Source organism: Manis javanica, chromosome 10 (genome assembly GCF_040802235.1).
Source record: "Manis javanica isolate MJ-LG chromosome 10, MJ_LKY, whole genome shotgun sequence".
NCBI classification, from domain to species: domain Eukaryota; kingdom Metazoa; phylum Chordata; class Mammalia; order Pholidota; family Manidae; genus Manis; species Manis javanica.
The window spans coordinates 46,364,221-46,385,981 of record NC_133165.1 but is presented as its reverse complement, the minus strand read 5'-3'; the positions used below and the strand labels follow the sequence as shown (position 1 = coordinate 46,385,981).

General features: G+C 40.8%; 1 protein-coding gene across 2 annotated transcripts; it reads right to left on the bottom strand.

The window, feature by feature from the left end:
• Positions 1-481: 481 nt before the first annotated feature.
• Positions 482-21,499, bottom strand: LOC108408576 (eukaryotic translation initiation factor 3 subunit C). Of its 2 annotated transcripts, none has more exons than XM_017678699.3 (20): positions 21,190-21,499; positions 17,490-17,555; positions 17,189-17,378; positions 16,660-16,785; positions 16,420-16,474; positions 16,186-16,295; positions 15,672-15,799; positions 10,653-10,812; positions 10,415-10,518; positions 9,886-10,027; positions 9,594-9,719; positions 9,374-9,467; positions 8,415-8,605; positions 7,958-8,182; positions 3,363-3,726; positions 1,341-1,500; positions 1,183-1,248; positions 1,003-1,090; positions 735-897; positions 482-639 (listed from the first exon to the last, which is right to left on the bottom strand). In XM_017678699.3, exons 1-20 carry the CDS (start codon positions 21,288-21,290, stop codon positions 557-559), a joined length of 2,742 nt encoding a protein of 913 aa, XP_017534188.1. In that variant the 5' UTR covers positions 21,291-21,499; the 3' UTR covers positions 482-556. The 2 variants fall into 2 exon arrangements, with proteins under 2 accessions (XP_017534188.1, XP_017534189.1); XM_017678700.3 differs by having other exon boundaries at positions 10,415-10,515.
• Between the last annotated feature and the right edge of the window lie 262 nt (positions 21,500-21,761).

Here is a 21,761-nt window from a genome sequence, read left to right as displayed (position 1 = left end):
ATATACTTAGATGCCACACCAATGGCAAGGTTTCTCAGTGATTACTCTTAACTATGGTGCCTATTTCATCATGGACAGATTAACTGTGGATCCACAATGGTCCAACGACCACACTTTACATAGGTCCAGACTAACTGTCCCTTTCCTTTTGTCCCTGTTTGGTGAACTACCACCCATCAATCTGCAAAGTCCAACCATCACTACTGCTTCCATTATGCTTTCCTGATATTTATGCCCCATCACATCACATCCTGCTCAATATATCCATTACCTTTTTTCACACACCTGTTAATGTTTATCATGTAATTACAATTTTCTGTCAAATATCAAAGAGCAACAAGCTCTTTAAAGTCAGGGATATGAAAAAGTCATTGCTGAATCCCGAGCCTTGTGCCTGTCATGGATGGAAGCTCAGAAATGTAAATAGCAAATGTGTCCAATACACCTCTGTGGCAACATGCAGACAAGCAGGAACTGTAAGAACTCTAAACAGACCTTTAATGATTGGGTTGTGGTTTAGGACATGAATGGTCTAAGCCATGAAGAACAGAAGTGATCAGTAGGCCGTCTGAGACTGCTGCTGACGGTACCCACCCCGGCGCATGTAGCCCTCATTTTTGCGGTAGCCATCCTTCTGGTCTGCAGGAGAGATGGAAAGGGGAGCGGGTGAATGCCAGGGAGGAGGCAGCTAAGGTGTGAGGACCCTGGTAAGCAGAGGGAATGGAGCCACTCACCTCGGAAGTAGCCACCATAGGTACCCTGCTTGTGGTCAAATACCCGCTCATTATTTTCCACCAAGCTGCCCAGCTTCTCAGCCAGCTGCAGAGCCAGGTTCTGCTGGGCAGTGGGCTCAGTGCGGTGCATCACCACTGTCTGTGTTGGCTGGTCCAGGGAAGCCTGATGGGAGTGAGGCAGAGGAAGCAAAGAGATATAGATCAGACCTCTCCACACCAAACTCTCCATGACTCCAGCTCTCCAATTTCCGTAGCTGATGGCCCTTACCATCAACTCCTCGTTAATGATCATCTTACTGATGATGGAGTGCACAGTGGGCAGATCCAGCTCAAACATGTCAGACAGCGTCTCCATGCTGGGAAGAAAGAAGGCAGAGAGCAGGGAGTAGTTAGGACCCTCGATCACAAAGCTGGACCCCTGTGCCTCCCTCCACAGGGCCTGTGTGACCTGATGGAGTCGTAGACACTGCTGTAGGTGAAGAGGTAGGTCCGTAGTGATTCTTCCTGGATCTTCCTGTGGGAAGAAAGCAAAAGGGGAGATCTTCAGGGAAGGAGACACCAACCAGTCTTTTCTTCCCCACCTACCATGCCTCCCTCTCTGCTCACCTAACCAGCATGGTTCGGACTTTGTCAGCCTCAGGGAAAAGGTCCCACACTTTGCCATTCATCTTTTCATTAATGATAAAACTGTGGCAGGTCTTCCAATCACCCATCTTCATGGCTTTGGAAGCAGCGACCACATGTTCTCTCATTGACTCAGGGGGACCTGAAAGGTTGGAAATAAGGCAGGGCTTAGGTAAAGTACCTATGGAGCAACTCAGGCCTGGAGTGTAAATAATCACTGAGACTCTCTCAGCATTCCACTAAATAGCCATTTGACTGTACAAGTCACTTAATATCACAGTAAGTTTATTTACACTAGATTAAAATCGGTTCCTGATGTGTTTCTGGGGATTGGTGAACCCCTTGAAAAATGCTGACAAACTGCTATGGGTATCCTGTGTACATTTCCCAGGAAAGGGTCCACTGCTTTCATCAGATTCTTCTAAGATGGCTTGACCTAATAAAAGTCTACCATCTTACCCAGAACAGTGTTTACTGAACTTCACTCCTCCTTTTACCACCCTCATGATTTTTGCCTTACCTATATATCACACTGTTATCGGCTTATTTTTCTTTAGGAAAAGTGGCTCACTCCTTTTTCTAAAAAATTTAGCCTCATTTAAATCATCTCTGTGAAATCACAAGGTGATTATGGACTCAGGCTCCCTAATATCATCTTGAGAGACAAGCCAGAGAAGACATGACAAACAAGAGTAACTGGAATTCAGAGTAGACAATAAAGTACAGATGCTCTAAGACTGGAAGTGGATAGCAAAGAGGGAACATGAGCATGGCAGACCCTAGAACAGGGAGTAAGCTCAAATGCATATACAGATCAGGCCCCAAAAGAAGTGTATGAATAGGGCTGAGTATAAGAAAAAACACACAGCCCTTTTGGATCAGCTTCTATCATTTGTGAAAGAGGTAGAATTAAAAATTCAAAGAACAATTCTCTACGAGCTAAACAGAAGGACAGAACTGAAGACAAAACTGGCTTTTGTCTCCACTGCAGGCAGTGACACAGGGATGTGGAGTCTGTAGTGAACCAGAGAACTCTAACAGATTCTGGAAATACAGATTTTCCACTAGAAATTTTCCAAATGAAACAATGAAAACGAAAGTTATCACTAGATAAGCCAAACAAAATTTGCCTAAGGACAAAAATGTACACACATCCAGGAGAGGACAAATCTGTAAAGGGATGTTGCTATGGACAGTAAGCTTGGCTCAGTCCCCAAGTCCCTCCATGCACTAACCTCACAGGAAAGGCCAATTTAAATTCCTTTCCCAGTGAAATCACAACTCAGCCTCTGGACTGATCAAAGAGATCTTTCAGAAGTGATCAAAGAAGCTAACGTTAGATTCTTGAATGCAAAGGGTCTGACTGGCTGAAATATAATATGCACAAAGGGGGAAAATAGGAAAAATGGTTAGAGAGACACATATCAGTTGTGTTAAACCTGGGTGAGTCACTTAACTTCTGTGTCTCAGCTTCTCAATCAGGAAAAAAGGGGTAATAACAGTACCTGTATCACAGGGTTATTACTAAGGAAGATTATAAAGGAATTATTATTTATAAAATACATAAAATAGTGCCAGGCAGAAAAAAAGTACTGTGTACAAGTTTTTATTAAGTGAAAAATATTGTCAGAGTCAGGTCATACAAAGTTTAACTTAGTGATTAAGGACATTGGACTTAATAGGCAAAGAAGAACTTCAGAAGGTGTATACTGGGAGTATATTAACAAATTTAGTAGAAGGATAATATTGACAAATACAGACTGGAGGAGAGGATGACAGGAAGCAAGGAGCTTAACTTGTGGGCTAAGAATGTATCTTATGGTAAGAGACTACAGAGACTGTTGAGTAAAAAGGGGGCTTGTAGGTTGTACATGGCGATGTCACTAAATCAAATGGGAATCACCTTCTGGGAAAGTATTCCCTTTAGCTTCTCTTAATTCTCTGATTAAAAGTAATCAATGAAAAGCAGGCAAAGATTGCTTCATTACAGAGCCCCTCACTCACCCAGCAAGGGCTGTCGCTCTCCCACCCGTAGCTGGTGATGAAACTGCTTGCTAATCATGCGTCGGCGGGCATCACTCTCATGGGCTGCCATGTAGGGGATCTCCAGGAGCATGGCAGACACCAGATAAACACACTCAAGCAGCTCCAGGTTGATATGCAAGTGGAAGGGCACCTGCCGGCGCCGCTCCACCTTCTCCTGCTCCTGGTTGCGCTCCTGCAGGCTGCGAAGCAGCAGACCCTGGCCCAGAAGCTCCTTGGCCCGACCACTTGACTGGATGTCCAGCAGGGCATTGTGAGCATCCTTTGTCAGGCCTTGCCGGAATGCACAGATGCCCAGCTGCACCATGGTGCGGTTGTACAGGATCTAGAAACAGAGCAATACACTCAGAGGTGACAGGCACAAGGAAAGATGTTCATCCATTTAACAAAACATACACTGAGCACCTACTGTGTGCTGAGCACTACTAGGCTGTGGGCTGGGGCACAGAACAAAACAGACAAATCCCTGCCCTTCCACGGAGCTTAAATTCTAGGGATTGGGGAGCGGAGGACAAAATAACTACAATGTACAGATGGTGACTCATGTTCAGGGAGAAAGAAAAAGCAGAGGAGGGAATGAAGGAGGAAGGGAGTTTGTGCAGTGGTGATGGTAGTGGTAGGAACTCAGAACTAAGGAAAGTCTCATTTTGAAGGGAATATTTAAATAAAGATCTAATAGAAAAAGGGGGAGCAAGCTAAAGGGAAATAAGGGCAGGAACAGAGAGAAACCAGGAAGATGAAGGTGGCTCAGACCAAAGGGTAACACTGGAAGTGATAAGTGGTCAGACACGGGTTTTGAACAGAAATGGCTGGGAATGTATTATGTGAGAGAAAAACAAAAATAAAGAATAACTCCAAGGTTTGTGGCCTAGGCAACTGAAAAGATGGACTTACCACTAATGAAGATAAGGAAGATGTATGTAGTACAGATTTTGCAGGGTAGGGGGAAAGCTAAGTCTTTACAGACTAAAAAAATAGATAGAAATCAGTATTAATCTTGAACATAGATACAAAGAACTTAAAAAAATCTATTAGCAAACAGAATCCAGCAATATGTAGGAGAGAGAATATATCAAGACCAAGTAGGCTATATATCCCAGGAGTGAAAAGCTGGTATAAAAATCTAAATCACAGTTATTCCCCAAATGAACAGAATAAAGGAAAGGAGAACTGCATCATTTCAATACATACACAAAAAGCTTGACAAAATTCAACATCTTAGGATAAAAATTCTTTGCCAACGAAGATCTGAAAAGACTTTCTTTACCTGAGCAAGCATATCTACAAAAATACTACGCTAACATTGTACTAATGGTGAAATGCTGCTTCCCTGCTAAGACTGGGAACAAGACAAGATAGTCTGTTCTCACTGCTTTTATTCACCTCTAAGTATTGGAGAACTGAGTCACTGCAACATGGTTAGAAAGAAAGAAGAAAGAAAATTCTTAAAACTTTGTATAGTTTAAAATTATATATACAGATAACATAATTACTTCACAGTAGAAAATCTTAAGAAATCTATAAAATATTATACCTAATAAGTGAATTTAGCAAAATGGCAGGATACAAGGTCAATATGCAAAAATTATACTTTTATACCAGTAGTTACCAAATGGAAAATGAAAAAAAAAATTATGTTTAAAATAGCATCAAAAAGGAACTTTTTCCTGAATGCATCTCCTCAAGCAAGGGAAACAAAAGCAAAAATGAACCATGGGACTACATCAAACTAAAAAGCTTCTGTACAGCAAAAGACACCATCAACAGAACCAAAAGGCATCCTACAGTAAGGGAGAATATATTTGTAAATGACCTATCTGACAAGGGGTAAACATCCAAAATATATAAAGAACCCACACACCTCAACACCCAAAAAGCAAATAACCCGATTAAAAAATGGGTGGAGGATATGAACACACACTTCTCCAAAGAAGAAATTCAGATGGCCAACAGACACATGAAAAGATGTTCCACATTGCTAATTATCAGGGAAATGAAAATTAAAACCACAATGAGATACCACCTCACACCAGTTAGGATGGTCAGTATCGAAAAGACTAAGAACAACAAATGCTGGCAAGGATGTGGAGAAAGGGGAACCCTCCTACACTGCTGGTGGGAATGTAAACTAGTTCAACCATTACGGAAAGCAATATGGAGGTTCCTCAAAAAACTAAAAATAGAAATACCATTTGACCCAGGAATTCCACTCCTAGGAATTTACCCAAAGAAAGCAAGATCTCAGATTCAAAAAGACATATACACCCCTATGTTTACTGCAGCGCTATTTACAATAGCCAAAATATGGAAGCAACCTAAGTGTCCATCAGCAGATGAATGGATAAAGAAGATGTGGTGTATATACACAATGGAATACCATTCAGCCATTAGAAAGAAACAAATCCTACCATTTGCAACAACATAGATGGAGCTGGAGGATATTATGCTCAGGGAAATAAGCCAGGCAGAAAAAGACAAGTACCAAATGATTTCCCTCATTTGTGGTGTATAACAACAAAGCAAAACTGAAGGAACAAAACAGCAGCAGACTCACAGACTCCAAGAAGCGACTAGTGGTTAACAAAGGGGAGGGTTAGGGAGAAGGGGATTGAGGGGTATTATGATCGGCACACATGGTGTGGGGGGCATCATGGGGAAGACAGCGTAGCACAGAGAGGACAAATAGTGACTCTGTAGCATCTTACTACACTGATGGACAGTAACTGCAATGGGGTATGGGGGGGGAACATGATATGGGTGAATGTGGTAAGTACATTGTTTTTCCATGTGAAACCTTCATAAGAGTGTATATCAATAATACCTTATATAAAAAAATAGCATCAAAAGCTGTATAACATTCAGTAATATTTTGAAAGATGTGTAATACCTCCACAGTGAAAACTATAAACACTGCAGATATAAAGTGAATGAAATGAAGAGATAATGTATAGAATTCAAAGGTTCGGTGCTGCTAGAATGTCAATTCTCCCAAAAGTAATTTATAGATTCAATATAATTGCAGGCATTCTTGTAGAAATTGATAAATTGATTCTAAATTTAATGTAGAAATGCAAAGGTCACAGAATATCTGAAGCACACTTTAAAAAGAGTAAAATTGTAAGACTCATACTACCTCACTTCAAGACTTACTCTAAAGGCACACCAAGACAGTGTGGGACTAACATAAGGGCAGACAAAAAGACAAATGAATGCAACAGAATAGAGAGCCCAGAAATACACTCATACTCACTGGGTCATTGGTTTTATCATGTGGTTTTCCAGAAAGGCACTAAAGCAATTCACTGGGGCAAAGAACATCTTTGACCCTGACTTCACACCATACAAAAATCACAAATCCAAATGCGAAAGCTAAAACCCAAAGAAGTTTCAAAATAGTAAAAATTTAAAAAAGAATTATCTTCATGAACTGGAAACAGGCAAAATTTTCTTTGGCTAGAACCCAGAAATAATCATAAAAGAACTGGTAAAGTGGATTATACCAGAAGACATGGTTAAGAAAATGAACAGAAAAACCACAGACTGAAAGAAACTATTTTGAAAACATTTATAATAAAAAATGAACAATCCCATCTTTTAAAGAAGGGCAAAAGTTGACCAGAGCTTTCATGACAGAAAGGGCCAATGAATGTAAAAGAGTTGTCAATTCCAATAGTTATTAGGGAAATACAAACTAACACCACAGTGAGATACCATCACACAACCACCAATATGGCTAAAATTCAGACTGCCAACACCAAATACTGTCAAGAAACGCAATCATTATTGGTAGGAATGTAGAGTTATAACCATTTTTTAATTTCTTGTAAAACTAGACATACACCCTTATGGTACAATAATTCCACTTTCAAGTATTCACCCAAGAGAAAATACATCCAAAGACTAATGCACAAATGTTCACAGAAGTTTCATTTATATTCCAACCTAAAACTAGAAACAGACCAAGTATCTATTAGAGGAAAACAACACAAGAACTTGTGATAAATTCATATTATGGAATTAAAAAAAATAAGAGTGCTATTGAAAAACCATCACCAGATAGGTTCACCAAATGTCATACACATATTTAATTGTTTTAAATATTTACAGGATCTATACTTTGACAAAACTTGAATGATCCGCCTATATGAAAATGTCCTCATTATACAGCTACACGCAAAATTAGTTTTTCTACTGTTATGTCCCATCACACTGTACTTGGGTCCATGTCTTTCCCATTAGTTTAACAACTTAAGCTTTTTTATCTTTTAAACAAAAAGATCTCCTAATGTTCTGAACTACACACAGAGGAGATATAATAAATATTAGCTGAACCCAAATCTCTTATCCCAGAAAACTCTAATGCAGCTGGAACATACAAATATATTAACATGGAGGATGATCAAAGAATGCTGGCATTTGGGAAGGACCAAGTGCCTTTATCTGCACTAGCCAGACATGAGGCTAATGTGGTTGAGTCACTTTGCCCCAGTAGAGGACAGGGCCTGGCCTGGTCTTCCCTTTGCCACCAAGGCCAGAGCACCTCCTTCCCATCCTACCTGTACTGGTGGGTCCGCATGCTGAATGTTGTCTTGTAGGTGGCTCATGAGCATGAGGTCACGGGCCTGATACCAGCGGGAGTGCAGAGCATGATGGTAGATATGGCAGAGGATGGCACACGTGCGGATACGGTCTGTGCGGTCCTTGGCATAGATGTATTTGCACAGTCTCTCCATCAGCACAGCTGAGTCCTCACCCTCATTTTCTGCCTGGTCTTGCTCAGACTTGGAGTGGGGATTGAGGGGATGTTGGAAGGGGAGACGCAACAAAGACAATGACTCAGGCCTCAGCAACCAAAGGTGAGATTGCATCCAGCCTTATTCTAGTCTCGCCAAGTTTCCCTCCCTGCTCAACCTCAGAGGGTCCCCAGGGAACAGATTTGCCAGTAAGTCCTGACAAACATGTAGGACAGACTGACACATCCCTCTCCTCTCTCACATGGCTGCTACCACTCACCTTTGAGGAGCCCTCAGGGGGAGTTAGCTGCCGCTGATGAGCCTTGTAATCAAATTTGTAGTAGGTATGGAGAATGCGCCTCAAATAGATGCAACAAATCTCTTCTGTGGTGCCCTTCTCCTCCAGGTAGCACTGCACACGCTCAATGATGGCGCAGACCTGAGCCTCATCCTTCAGGTGCTCTACATACTCTGGCAGGGAGAGTGCCTCAGTTCAGCCAGGCATTCCCAATCACCTGTCACCCAGTCAATCCACTATGTTTTCTGCACCCAAAAGTCTACCCACTGTGCCTGAAATCACCATCCTCTCCTGGGACAAGCCAACTTCACTTTCCCTTTCCTCCTGTCAGTCGCTCTTCTGCTAATTCCTCCCCTAATTAACTTCTCACCTCAAATGGCCCTGAACTAATAATGATGCTTTCTTCAACCATTATCTGAAGCAGCCACCCCGCCAGTCACTATCACAGGTCCCTATTTGCATTTAAAATTCACACTACAACAAATACCTCATGTATTATTTGTTGAAGTGACTTTCTCTGACACCTAAATGAAAGCTCCGTGAGCATGAAAGCCTCTGGCTGCCTTGTTCATCACTATAACCTTGACTTGGTGGGCACATACAGTCATTCACACTTTACTGAGTAAATGTCCGTATTTTCACCATCCCAATACCTCTGATCCAAGCTAAACAAGCCGAACGAACAGAGGCCATAGCCCAACAGTTCTCAAAGAGTAGCTCCACCACCTGGGAACATGTCAGAAATGCAAAATTTGGATTTTTTTCACACAGACTTACTGCATCAGAAGCTTATGGGAGTGCAGTCCAGTATCCTAGCAGGCACTCCAAAGTGAATGCTGGGATAAGAAGGGCTGGTTTTCCAACACTCTCATTCAGTACCATCCTTGGTTTTACTCCCTGCACATTTCCTCTCACTGATGCCCACACTTTCTCAGGCTCACCTTGGGAATGAGGATCAGTATTTTGCATTATTTTGGTAAACTCTTCATCCATTCGCTCCACCAGAGTTAGAATACAGCCACGGACACGTAGTGGCTGAAGAGGAGTAAATGAATAAATTAGCACAGATCTCAGTCCCAGACTTCCAACACTTTTGTCTCCACTCAGCCTTCCCAAAGCAGACAACATATATCTCCAATTAGCCTGCCAATTTCTCTTTACCTGGTCAACATTATGCAGGTTCTCACTCTCTTCCAGAATGTTCTCTCCGACAAAGATGTTGGGGTTTGCAAATAGGATGTCCATCAGCTCATTGATGCAGTCCAGACACTTCTGCCACATCTCAGGCTGCCAAGAGAGGAAATGGTCAGTCAGAGGTGTGAAGGTGGAATAAGCATATGCCTTCAACTACCAAGACTGTTTCCACAGCTCCCGAGTTTGAGGACACTAAGCACCTTCCCCTAACCCAGCCATCCCAGCTCAGCCCTGGGATGCTACCCTTCACTGCCCTCACCTTCATATATGTGGCCAGGTTGGGATTGTAGTCATACAAAGAGGTGATGATATTGAACTTGATCTTGACGATAACACCCTCCCCCAGGTTGTTCTCAGAAGCAATCTGAACCAGTAGCTGGAGCAGCTCAATCTGCGCTGCACTGGAGTGGTACAGAACTGGGTAAGTCACTGGAGACAAATTAAAAAGCCTCATCCTATCATAGAGCATACTCTCTTCAGACAGCAATAAATACCCCATCCTCACGACCTGTACATTTACTTCTTTCTCCTTTACAAATTCCAGACAGACACAGCAGTAATGCTAATAACCTATCATCTTAAATCACTGAGTAACTAAAGAAGGTGAGTACTGCCATTTTACAGATGTGAAAATAGTCACAAAAGGTAACTGGTTTAAAGTCAAAGACAGAAAAAATAGCAGAAAATCTGCCCCAAATAGCATTATTTCCCCATGAACCTCCTCCCTGTGCCTTAGAGAAAAAGAGCTTTCACCCTATAATCCTGCATCCTTGGCCCACAAATCTTACCGATCAGTTCCCTTCTTGCCTCGGGCCTGAAGGATCTCATTCAGTTTCTTGATGACAACAGCATGGGTGATCTCAGTTCCCTTGGCAAACATTTTTGGCTTCTCCTAGGCAATACACATCTTATGTGCAGGATGACAGGAACCCATTTTGCCTTAACGTTGCTCCCAACTAAACCACAAAGGCACCTGCACAGTTTCCCAAACTGTTTCCCAATTCACTTTAATCCTAAAATCCTCACCTTAACGAGGGGTACTCCACCCCGGACCCTTTCCCATTCTCCGCCTTCATTGTCCTCCTCTTCCTCATCCAAGCGCTTAGATTTCCTATCATGCTTCTTCTTGGCTTTATCCTCCCGTTTCTTCTCAGCCGCCTTCTTGTCCTCCTCTGTGGTGGGCGCCCTGCCAGGAGACACAGAGGATGAAAGGCCAGCCCCCTTCCATCTCTAATGTTTCTTCTTCCCACGAAATTACTCTTCTCTTCCAGAGTCCTAGGTTTAAGTTATGTACAAGAATGACCAAGAGTTAACCATAACCAAAGCAAAGACAACTAAGTATTTGAATTTGCCAGACTATTAACCAAGATCTGTCCCCACTAAGAAATTCTTATAAAGAGAATGATATGGCCTAGTCTATTAAGGTAGAGGTGCCAACCAGGCCACTGTAGACACAGACACATCCTGTCATGTTGCTCCACAACTAACTCCAAGATTTTCCAGAGACTCCATAAGCAACACTGCTGTTCTTTGATACTACTTGCTCTGTCCAAACTGATCCTCTTACCAGCTACCAACTCATCAGTTTAAAATCAATGTTTTAAACAAAAAATTCTGTTTCAGCCTGCCTATTTTTCTTCCTTTTTCTCTATGATAACTGATTAATCTAAATTCTGAATTAAAAAAAACAATTGCTCAATACATTAAAATGTCCCCACAAAAGAGAAAAAGATCACTGGCTATCTCAAAGTAGTCTTAGGCCACTTGGTGCCTGAAACCATCTTCAGAGCTTAATGCTTATACAATGAAATATAAACCAACTGACAAACTGTTTTAAACTTTGTATTAATACTGATAAAAAAAACCCTTCCAGAGTCAAAAAGATATTTGAATTACCTATAATTATCATTAAGTGCATTTTAAACATTCATGAATAAATTTCATTTTAATAGCTTAAAAGGTTGTTTTAGATATGTTTTAGTAATAGCTTATGAATTTCCAACTGGATTAAAAATCTATCCTTGCCAAAAGATTTATGCTGTAACTCTTAATAAAAGACTATGGGTTTTTCTCCCCATACCACTGCAATACTCTCCAATGATAAAAAAAATCACTTTATAGGTAAAATCCTTTGCAAGTATACAAAATATGTTCATTAAACTCAAACTTCTTGGTCCAAATCATCCCCAAAGCTCAGAGAAAATAAAAGGACCTAATGCTGTTTTAAAATCAATTTTGTTTAAACTTGAAAAGAACTCAACTCTTCCTCTGCCTAAAGTTTTAGTCCCTAGCCATAAGGATACTGTGATTCACACACCTCAGAAACACAATAAACCTCACTCTATGAAATGCTAAGTGAAAGACCTACAACTTGGCTTGACCTCTCCTTTATGATAAAGTATACCTTGGTATATTCACATCTTGTTAGAAATTATCAGGAAACTATTACCTGTCTTCCCAGTTATAGATCCAACAGACGGAAGCTGTTTTCCGAAAAGAACATCACCAGATATATTTCTACTTAAAACAGACAGCTAGGAAACAGAAGATATTAAGAGACACTAACAGAAGTTAGCCGTAAAATTACATTCAAAAGGATCATTCTGTGCCCTCTTAACAACTCTTAACAACTTCTCATCTGGAGCCCCTGCACATACACTCGTAAGACCCTAATAAACTTGAATATTCAGTCTCACCAGATTTATCCTGAGATTCACTTTAAAAAAGGCTGCCAGAAACAAGTAACTCTTAGAAGTAGAGAGCATCTTTGCCAGACTCCACAGCCAATCATATTATCAGATGTAACAATTTCCTCCAAACATCTTCAGATCAAGATTCATAATTAAGACATTTTATTATGCGTCTTCCTCCCTTTTTACTTCTTTTGAGATACTTTTTGCTTTTTTTTTTCACTGCTAATATTTCAACATTTAATATCACCTAAATTTCAAAAAAAATCTTGGCTCTCACTAGAGGATGTGTGGCTGCTGACTGACCTGTGAGTCGGACCTGGGCAATTGGAGGCTCCTTACCTTCTCTTCTCCCTTGTCTTTGGAATGTTAAGTTCTGCCTACCACTCCCACCTTGGGAACCATTTCAAGGACACAGTCTTTAGAGAATAATGTGTTGTTGAGACCATCTGGTCTAAATATGTGATTAAACCCTATTAAGGCCCATATATAAACTTAAGATTCTGGCAGATATAGAGCTCTACGGCCACCCAAGACAAGCAGTATAGGCAAGATCTTATTAAACCTGCCACCTACCAATCTGGAGTGGTCTGCCTCTTTCGTAAGTCTTTCCCTGCCCTGCACAATATAGAGGCCAGTTTCAGATTTTACCCAAGGAATTCCTGAGGTTGTGAAAAGACTCACATTTGATTAAGAGTCGAAGGGGTCCAAGACACTAGATTTCATCAGTTTGTACTTAAGAATTTCTATTCCAAATACAAATTCATTAACATGAATGTGCTATCTATAACTTACCTGTAATGTGACCCATATAACAAGTTGAGTAATTTAAATGTTTTAGCCCCCAACTAACATAAATTCCTTAGCTAAGAATTAACCCTAAATAAAACTGATCTCCAACCCTGGTTAGTGAAGATTAATAAAGATGTGCAATGAGTCACATCTTTTTGTACCTGGACAAATAAACGCTTTGGAAAAGCCAATTAATTAAAGAAAAAGCCACTTAATTAAATAGAAAGCTCACTATACAGTTTCTTAAACACATTCTCCTAAATAGGCTTATCCTTATTAGAAAATTAAATAGAATATAGGCTCTAAATGTTTCTTGTATCTGTGATTGTCCCCATATTTTCTGCCTAAACCCAGTATCTAATATCCAGGTACTTTAATATTGCTAGATAGCCTTATCCGACATCAATAAGACCATTCTTTCATGTGCTTGTTTTAACCAAAATATGAAAACTGTGAAATTCTGTTGAAAACAATGGTATAAACTGGCTTAACATGCAGCTGCTGAAAAAAGATACTGACAGGTATTATAGAGACAGCCTATCATGCTTTTAGAAAATCCATTAACTGAAACCACACAGCTAATTAGTTTACATACAGCAAAAACACATAAAATTCACTATTGCCACACTGTGGTTTCTCCCTTTCTCCTTGTTCCTCTTTCTCCTACACAGATCCTGCTCCTGTCTTGATTAGAAATCAATGTCAAAAACTGGTCTGCCTTGTTTTACAAGTAAAATAATGTCTTTGAATTATTCTTCAACATGACAAGCCACAAACTCTTAATGTCAAACAACCTTTGAGGATCTCAGTTAACCCAACCTCGGACATATGAAATTTTAACTAAATCAAACTTTAGATTTCTTTTTGATTAGGTATATAAAGTAAATTCTCACAGATTAAAAAAACTCATCAAGGGTCATCTCTATTACACTAGCAGCATGTAACTCCCAAATTAGTAGAGAAAATCAAATTAAGAGTCAAAAAAGAATAATCAAGAAATGGAGAAAAAAAGAGAACGATATAATAGAAGATAGGGTTAATCTAAAAACAATTATTCTAAGTAAAAGAAACCAAATCCCTTCCAATCAAATTATACTCAATTCCATTTATATAAAATTCTAGAAAATGCTAACTTATCTAGTGATAAAAAGCAAATCAGTGGTTGCCCAGGGAAAGAACAAAGGTAGGAGGGAAGGTTTACAAAGGGGCATGAAGAAATTTTTAGGGGTAATGATTTTATTTATTTTGATTGTAGTGATGATTTCATGGGTGCAAACATGTCACAACTTATCAGACTGCTAACATTAAATATGTGCAGTTATTATAAGTCTATTATACCTCAATAAAGCTATTAAGAATTTAAAAATAGAATAGAAAGCAAATAATAATATGGTAAGAATGAGTCCAAATACATGTTAACAATTACAAAAAATGTAAATGAGCAAACTTGCATAGATTAAAAAGCAGACATAATGTTCTGGAGGTAGAGGTAATGGTTGCACAATATGAATGTACTAAATGCCACTGGATTGTATAATTCAAAATGATTAAAATGGTAAATTTAGTTATGTGTAGCTCAGTTAAAAAGGAAAAAAAAGCAACAAGATTAAAAAGAAAAAACCTAGCTGTTTATAAGACACACCCCTAAATATAAAAACAGGAAAAGATATATGAGTTTTTTCATAGATAAAACACTTTATCAGATGAAGTAAGCCCCTTATATTCCTACTTTATTAAGGTTTTTTATCATGAAGAAGTATTAAGATCTTTTTCAAATGCTTTTTCTCTGTCTACTCAGATGACTATTAGGTTTTTGTCCTTTTCCTACTGACAGTGCATTCCACTGACTTTTGTATGTTACGCTAACTTGCATTACTGGGATAAATTCCATTTGGTCACGATGTATAATCCTTTCCAAATGCTGCTGGATGGGTTTTTTTTTTGGTATTTTGTTCATGATTTTTCAGTCTAAATTCATAAAAGATAGTGGTCTGTAGTTTTCTTGCGAGGTCCTTAAGTTTTAGTCTCCACTTGTTCTCTCAGACAGAAGCCTTTGTATAATACACATGTACATGCACGCTGCACATGCCGGACCAACACAAGGGACTTCAATTCACAATTATTGAAAGACAAAAACATAAGATACACAAAAGATCTGAACCAAAACTAAGGTTGATGGTTCCACAGGATGTCAACAAACTTAAAAACTGAGTTTCATAGACAAACTTAAGAGATGCTTAATAAAACAAAGTCAAGCAGATCTGCCTTGGTGGAACTTCTCAGACACAGTACTAACATTATGGTTGTAAACCCAGAAGGAGCTGTAATGCTGCAATACGTATTTCGTCTTTGTCCTCACACAACTAAACTGGTGCCAAAGAGAGATTTACACCCACTCCACATACAGTGAGTAATGTCATGGTTAAATATTAAATCCTTGGACTCTGGAGCCTTCAAATTCCATCTTTGGACACATGACCTTTGTGACTTCAGCCAACTCTACAACCTACAAAGACTCCACAAAGAAGCAACAATCTTTAAGCCTTCCCACTACTTTTCTTACTTTTTAAGGAATCTTGAGGCCAGCACGGTCTGTTTCCCTTCTTCCTCTTCTGAGTCTGAATCTGAAGATGTGGAACCAGTGTCCCAGTCTTCATCATCTTCTGAATCTTCTGAGTCCTCATCTTCATCCTTAGAGGAAAAAAGAACACAGCAGGAATAAGATGTGGAGACTAACTGGTTCCCCTGCTGACACATGTTCCAGAGGTTTGCAGGAGCAGAACAGGAGTAGTTACTCATGAATCAGAATATTAAAGAGCTGTCTTGGACCACCAGGACCCAGAAAAAAGTGATGACTTACGCGAGGGACACAGCTCCCTAGGGGCAGAGCTGGGCCTAGAATCTAGTTCTCTAGATTCTAGGTTGTTCAGTGCTCTAATCCAAGAGGATGACTGTTGTCAAACCAGAATCCGCTAAGCCTTTCCTAACTAAAGGTTCTATGAGTCTTTTCTTCTCCCAGGGACCCCAAAATGGTCCATGGCAGGCAAATCACTCCTCAGTCTAACCCTGGCTCTTACCTCCATCTTTTTGAGGAACTTGCGACTCTCCCCAGAAGGAGTTTCTGATTTCTTTTTCAGGAAAGCTGCTGCACTGACGCCATCATCATCCTCATCCTCATCTGAAGAGCCTGGAGGGAAAGACAAGAGAAAAGAGCTAGAACCTTGAGAAGCAAGACTGAAGGGCAACCAGCAAATCAGGAAACCCTAACTCTGGACTTCCTAACTATTTGCAATCAGGGCTTCCTCTCTTACCTTCTGAATCTTCCTCATTCTTTTCAGCATCTTCATCAGCTGACTGTTCCGGGTTCTTGACAAATGGAAATGAGACAATAATTAAGGATGCCTGTCAATCACCACTTCATCTTACCCCTCTACCCGAGTTTTGTGATGATTCCTTCTCTAGTCACACCTTCCATTTGAAAATGCTTCTCTGTCTCAGTCATGGAGGTCATTGTCCCCACACTTCAGAAAGTCTGCCTCTAGCATTCCCACCTGCTTGTAATTTGTAATATGGGATTCAAAATCTCGGTTGTATTTTCGGATCTTCTGGCGCAACGTGCTTAGGGCCTTGGCATTGTTCTTGTTCATCTTCTTCTTCCCTTCCTTATCTTCCCATAGCTAAAGGAAAGAGAGGAGAAAGGGAAAGGGAGAACAGGATGAGATTAAGTCATGTTTCCTAAACTTCAGGCTTCACCACAATTTTTATGAGTCTTGTTATCTGTACACCATCTATACCACTTACTACCTATATCCACCAACTCATCTTTTTAAACATACTTTATGGATCACAGCTAACAGTACAAAACCACAAATAAGAGGTAATATAAAAATAAATATACAATTAAAATTATTGGTCAAAAAAGGTTCTTCTCCCTTGTTTTATCCCCCTTTTCTTATATTCTGGAAAACACAGTATATACAGAAAACAACCCAAAGGAGATGAGATCCCTGAAAGTGGGTTAGGAGCAGGCCCTAGGTCCACAATCCCCTTTGGATCCCCCATCACCCACAGGAATCATACCTCATTAAGATAGTCTTCCAGATCAGCCAGGATGCGAATATAGAACCGAGGAACACCTTCCTTGTCCACGATGCTCTTAGCCTTCCCATATGCTTTTCCTAGGAGCTCAAACTCTTCCAGGCACTTGGTGACATCCCGAATCTTCATGGCATTACGGATAGTCCGGATAAGGTTGGTCAGCTCCTCAAACCTGGTTGGGAACCCAACACCACATTGGACATGCCCACCATCACCAGAAAACCTACCACTGCTTTAGACTTTAGAGACTCCCAATCACCCAGCCTCCCCATGGCCTCCTCACCTCTTGTCCTTGGCACTTCGGACAACTCTCTTGGTATCCTCTTCATCCTCACTCAGCAGCAATGGCCTGTTCAGAAGGAACAAAGACCATTAACCTCCCTTCCTAGTACCAGTCTTTCCAAGTGATCTCTACATTTCTTCTCAGATGGGGCAAGAACTGAGTAACTCGGACCATTAACAAACTCATCCTGTTTGACTCTTCCTCTCTGTAGCCTCTATTCAACCTTTTTTTTCCATTTTTTTTTATTTTGGTATCATCAATCTATAATTACATGAAGAACAGTATGTATACTAGGCTCCCCCCTTCACCAAGTCCCCCCCACATACCCCTTCACAGTCACTGTTCATCAGCGTACTAAGATGCTGTATATCAGTACTTGTCTTCTGTGTTGCACAGCCCTCCCCGTGCCACCCCCACACTATACATACTAATCATAATAGCCCCTTTCTTTTTCACCACCCTTGTCCCTTCCTTCCCACCCATCCTCCCCAGTCCCTTTTCCTTTGGTAACTGTTAGTCCATTCTTGTGTTCTGTGATTCTGCTGCTGTTTTGTTCCTTCAGTTTTCCTTTGTTCTTATACTCCACATATGAGTGAAATCATTTGGTACTTGTCTTTCTCTGCCTGGCTTATTTCACTGAGCATAATACCCTCTAGCTCCATCCATGTTGCTGCAAATGGTAGGATCTGTTTTCTTCTTATGGCTGAGTAATATTCCATTGTGTATATTTACCACCCCCTCTTTATCCATTCATCTACTGATGGACATTGAGGTTGCTTCCATATCTTGGCTATTGTAAATAGTACAGCGATAAACATAGGGGTACACCTGTCTTTTTCAAACTGGAGTGCTGCATTCTTAGGGTAAATTCCTAGAAGCGGAATTCCCAGGTCAAATGGTATTTCTATTTTGAGCATTCTGAGGAACCTCCAATAGTGCTTTACACAATGGTTGAACTAACTTACATTCCCACCAGCAGTGTAGGAGGGTTCCCCTTTCTCCACAACCTCGCCAACATTTGTTGTTGTTTGACTTTTCGATGTTGGCGATCCTTACTGGTGTGAGGTGATATCTCATTGTGGTCTTAATTTGCATTTCTCTGATGACAAGAGATGTGGAGCATCTTTTCATGTGTCTGTTGGCCATCTGAATTTCTTCTTTAGAGAACTGTATTTTCAGCTCTTCTGCCCATTTTTTGTTTGGATTATTTGCTTTCTGTTTGTTGAGGTGCGTGAGCTCTTTATACATTTTGGATGTCAGCCCTTTATTGGATCTGTCATTTATGAATATATTCTCCCATACTGTAGGATACCTTTTTGTTCTATTGATGGTGTCCTTTGCTGGACAGAAGCTTTTTAGCTTGATATAGTCCCACTTGTTCATTTTTGCTTTTGTTTCCCTTGCCTGGGGAGATATGTTCATGAAGGAGTCACTCATGTTTATGTCCATGAGATTTTTGCCTATTTTTTTTCTAAGTTTCATGGTTTCATGACTTACATTCAGGTCTTTGATCCATTTCAAATTTACTTTTGTGTATGGGGTTAGACAGTGATCCAGTTTCATTCTCTTACATGTAGCTGTCCAGTTTTGCCAGCACCATCTGTTGAAGAGACTGTCATTTCCCCATTGTATGTCCATGACTCCTTTGTTGTATATTAATGACCACATATGTTTGGGTTAATGTTTGGAGTCTCTATTCTGTTCCACTGGTCTGTGGCTGTTCTTATGCCAATACCAGATTGTCTTGATTACTGTGGCTTTGTAGTAGAGCTTGAAGTTGGGGAGTGACATCCCCCCCACTTTATTCTTCCTTCTCAGGATAGCTTTGGCTATTCAGGATCTTTGGTGGTTCCATATGAATTTTTGAACTATTTGTTCCAGCTCATTGAAGAATGCTGTTGGTAGTTTGATAGGGATTGCATCGAATCTGTATATTGCTTTGGTCAGGATGGCCATTTTGACGATATTAATTCTTCCTAGCCAGGAGCATGGGATGAATTTCCATTTGTTAGTGTCCTCTTTAATTTCTCTTAAGAGTGTCTTATAGTTTTCAGGGTATAGGTCTTTCACTTTCTTGTTTAGGTTTATTCCTAGGTATTTTTTTTTGATGCTATTGTGAATGGAATTGTTTTCCTGATTTCTCTTTCTATTAGTTCACTGTTGGTGTATAGGAAAGCCACAGATTTCTGTGTGTTAATTTTGTATCCTGCAACTTTGCTGAATTCCAATATTAGTTCTAGTAGTTTTGGAGGGGAGTCTTTAGGGTTCTTTATGTACAATATCATGTATTCTGCAAATAGTGATAGTTTGACTTCCTCTTTACCAATCTGAATTCCTTGTATTTCTTTGTTTTGTCTAATTGCCATGGCTAGGACCTCCAGTACTATGTTGAATAACAATGGAGAGAGTGGGCATCCCTATCTTGTTCCCGATCTCAGAGGAAAAGCTTTCAGCCTCTTGCTGTTCAATATGATGTTAGCTGTGGGTTTATCATATATGGCCTTTATTATATTGAGGTACTTGCCCTCTATGCCCATTTTGTTGAGAGTTTTTATCATGTATGGATGTTGAATTTTGTTGAATGCTTTTTCAGCATCTATGGAGATGATCACTCTACTGAACCTTTTAAGCCTATTTCAAGTATAGCCATTTGTCAAATGTACTGCATACAGAGATGACCTCTCCATCCTCTCAAAAACCAACAAAGGTGCTTATTTACAGTGTTAGACAGCTAACTATGCAGAGACACAAGTCACGAAGTACTGAAAGTAGTTGAAACAAAGGGGAACTTCACCTAGATTTAATAAAAAAGGTAATACCTGAAATAGGTCCCAGAAAGCAATGTTTCTCAGAGTGAGAGGCCGAGGGAAAGGAGAAGTCTCAATGGCCTTAACACCTCCACTGTTAATATTTTTAATAATGAAAAACCAGACCACAGACAGCATTCAGCTGGCAATAATATCTCTACTCTTTTCATTTCATTGAGTTTTCCAATTATTCTCTATTTTACACCAAGTGATACTGGCTTTTTACTTGTGGAATTCATATGGGTACATGTCTATGTCATACATATTTTCTTAAAAAGTTACAAAAACATATAATAAAAAATGGTTAAAGTGGCAAGTGCAAGAAAAAAGTTTGTGAAACATTTCACTGTTTCAAGGGTGAAAAAATTTTTACTTGCAGAGGTGGAGGAAGAGTATTTAAGTGGAGATACAACAAGAAGATAACAAATGTTTAAGAATAAAACTACAGGCCAGTTGGCTGGGTTTCTTAGACACACCACGAAGCTCTCAAATACCAACTGTGCTTTTTTTTTTTTAATGAGGATATTTTGGTGATAAGAATAACTATGCCTTTTGGAGTCCAATGAGGAACGCAGGAGTGATACAGGAACTGACGTGGAAGCCAATTAGAAAGCTGATGCAACAGACCCAGTCACAGTGAAAATTCTGCTCTATGATTCTATCCCTTGTACCCGGTGGATGGACTCCCACAATTAACAGCACTCTAAGCGAGATTATCCCTCCAACACCCATCCAGTTCCTTAAACTCAAAATCCTCAGAACCCGCTGTCGCTGCCTCCTTAAGGCCCTCAACACCGCCCCATCTCCATTTCCCTCCCACAGATACAGCCTTCCACAAACCACTGAACCCCGCACTCCGAGTGCTCATCACGGCCTAAAAGCCCTCTACTCACTGTTTGCCGTAGTTACCCCCGACAGGTTTGGTGACGAGCTCCTCTCCGGATAGGGACGACTCGGACTCGCTGTCCGAGCCGGTGGTGAAAAACCGCGACATGGTGACGGCGTGAGGGGCTGTGGCGGGCGCGGCCGGACCAGCGGGAGAGCCGGAGTCACAAGCTACTAGAAGAGGCTCAGACCCCCACCTCCCCACCTCCACCCCTCACAGACCCCGCACGTCCGCCGACCGAGATCCCCTCCTCCAAACACGCGGCTCAAGAAACACGCACCACCAGAGCTCGGGAGTCACACCGCGTAGCCCAAACAGCGGAAACGCAGAGCTGGAAGAAGGCGGGGTCCTTGCGTCAGTTCCGGCAAGCGCTGACGCTCTATACCGAGCGACTGCAACTCTCAGTGGCCTTCGCGCCACACAGGGGGCGGGGACAGACCTGACGTAACATTGGCTGGTTCTAACCCGAGATTCCCAGCTCCGACCGCACTTTGTCTTCAAGTTTTGTTTCTTACAGATACCCGGCCTTACCCGTCGCCTGCGGAATCTCAACGCCGGGAGTTTCTTAGACACAGTTTA

Coding starts and splice junctions, on each gene's coding strand:
- LOC108408576 (XM_017678699.3), bottom strand. CDS start 21,290: ATGTCGCGGTTTTTCACCACCGGCTCGGACAGCGAGTCCGAGTCGTCC. Junction 16,475..16,659: donor ATATTACAAATTACAAGCAG/GTGGGAATGCTA, acceptor CCATTTGTCAAG/AACCCGGAACAGTCAGCTGA. Junction 640..734: donor CTATGGTGGCTACTTCCGAG/GTGAGTGGCTCC, acceptor TCTCTCCTGCAG/ACCAGAAGGATGGCTACCGC.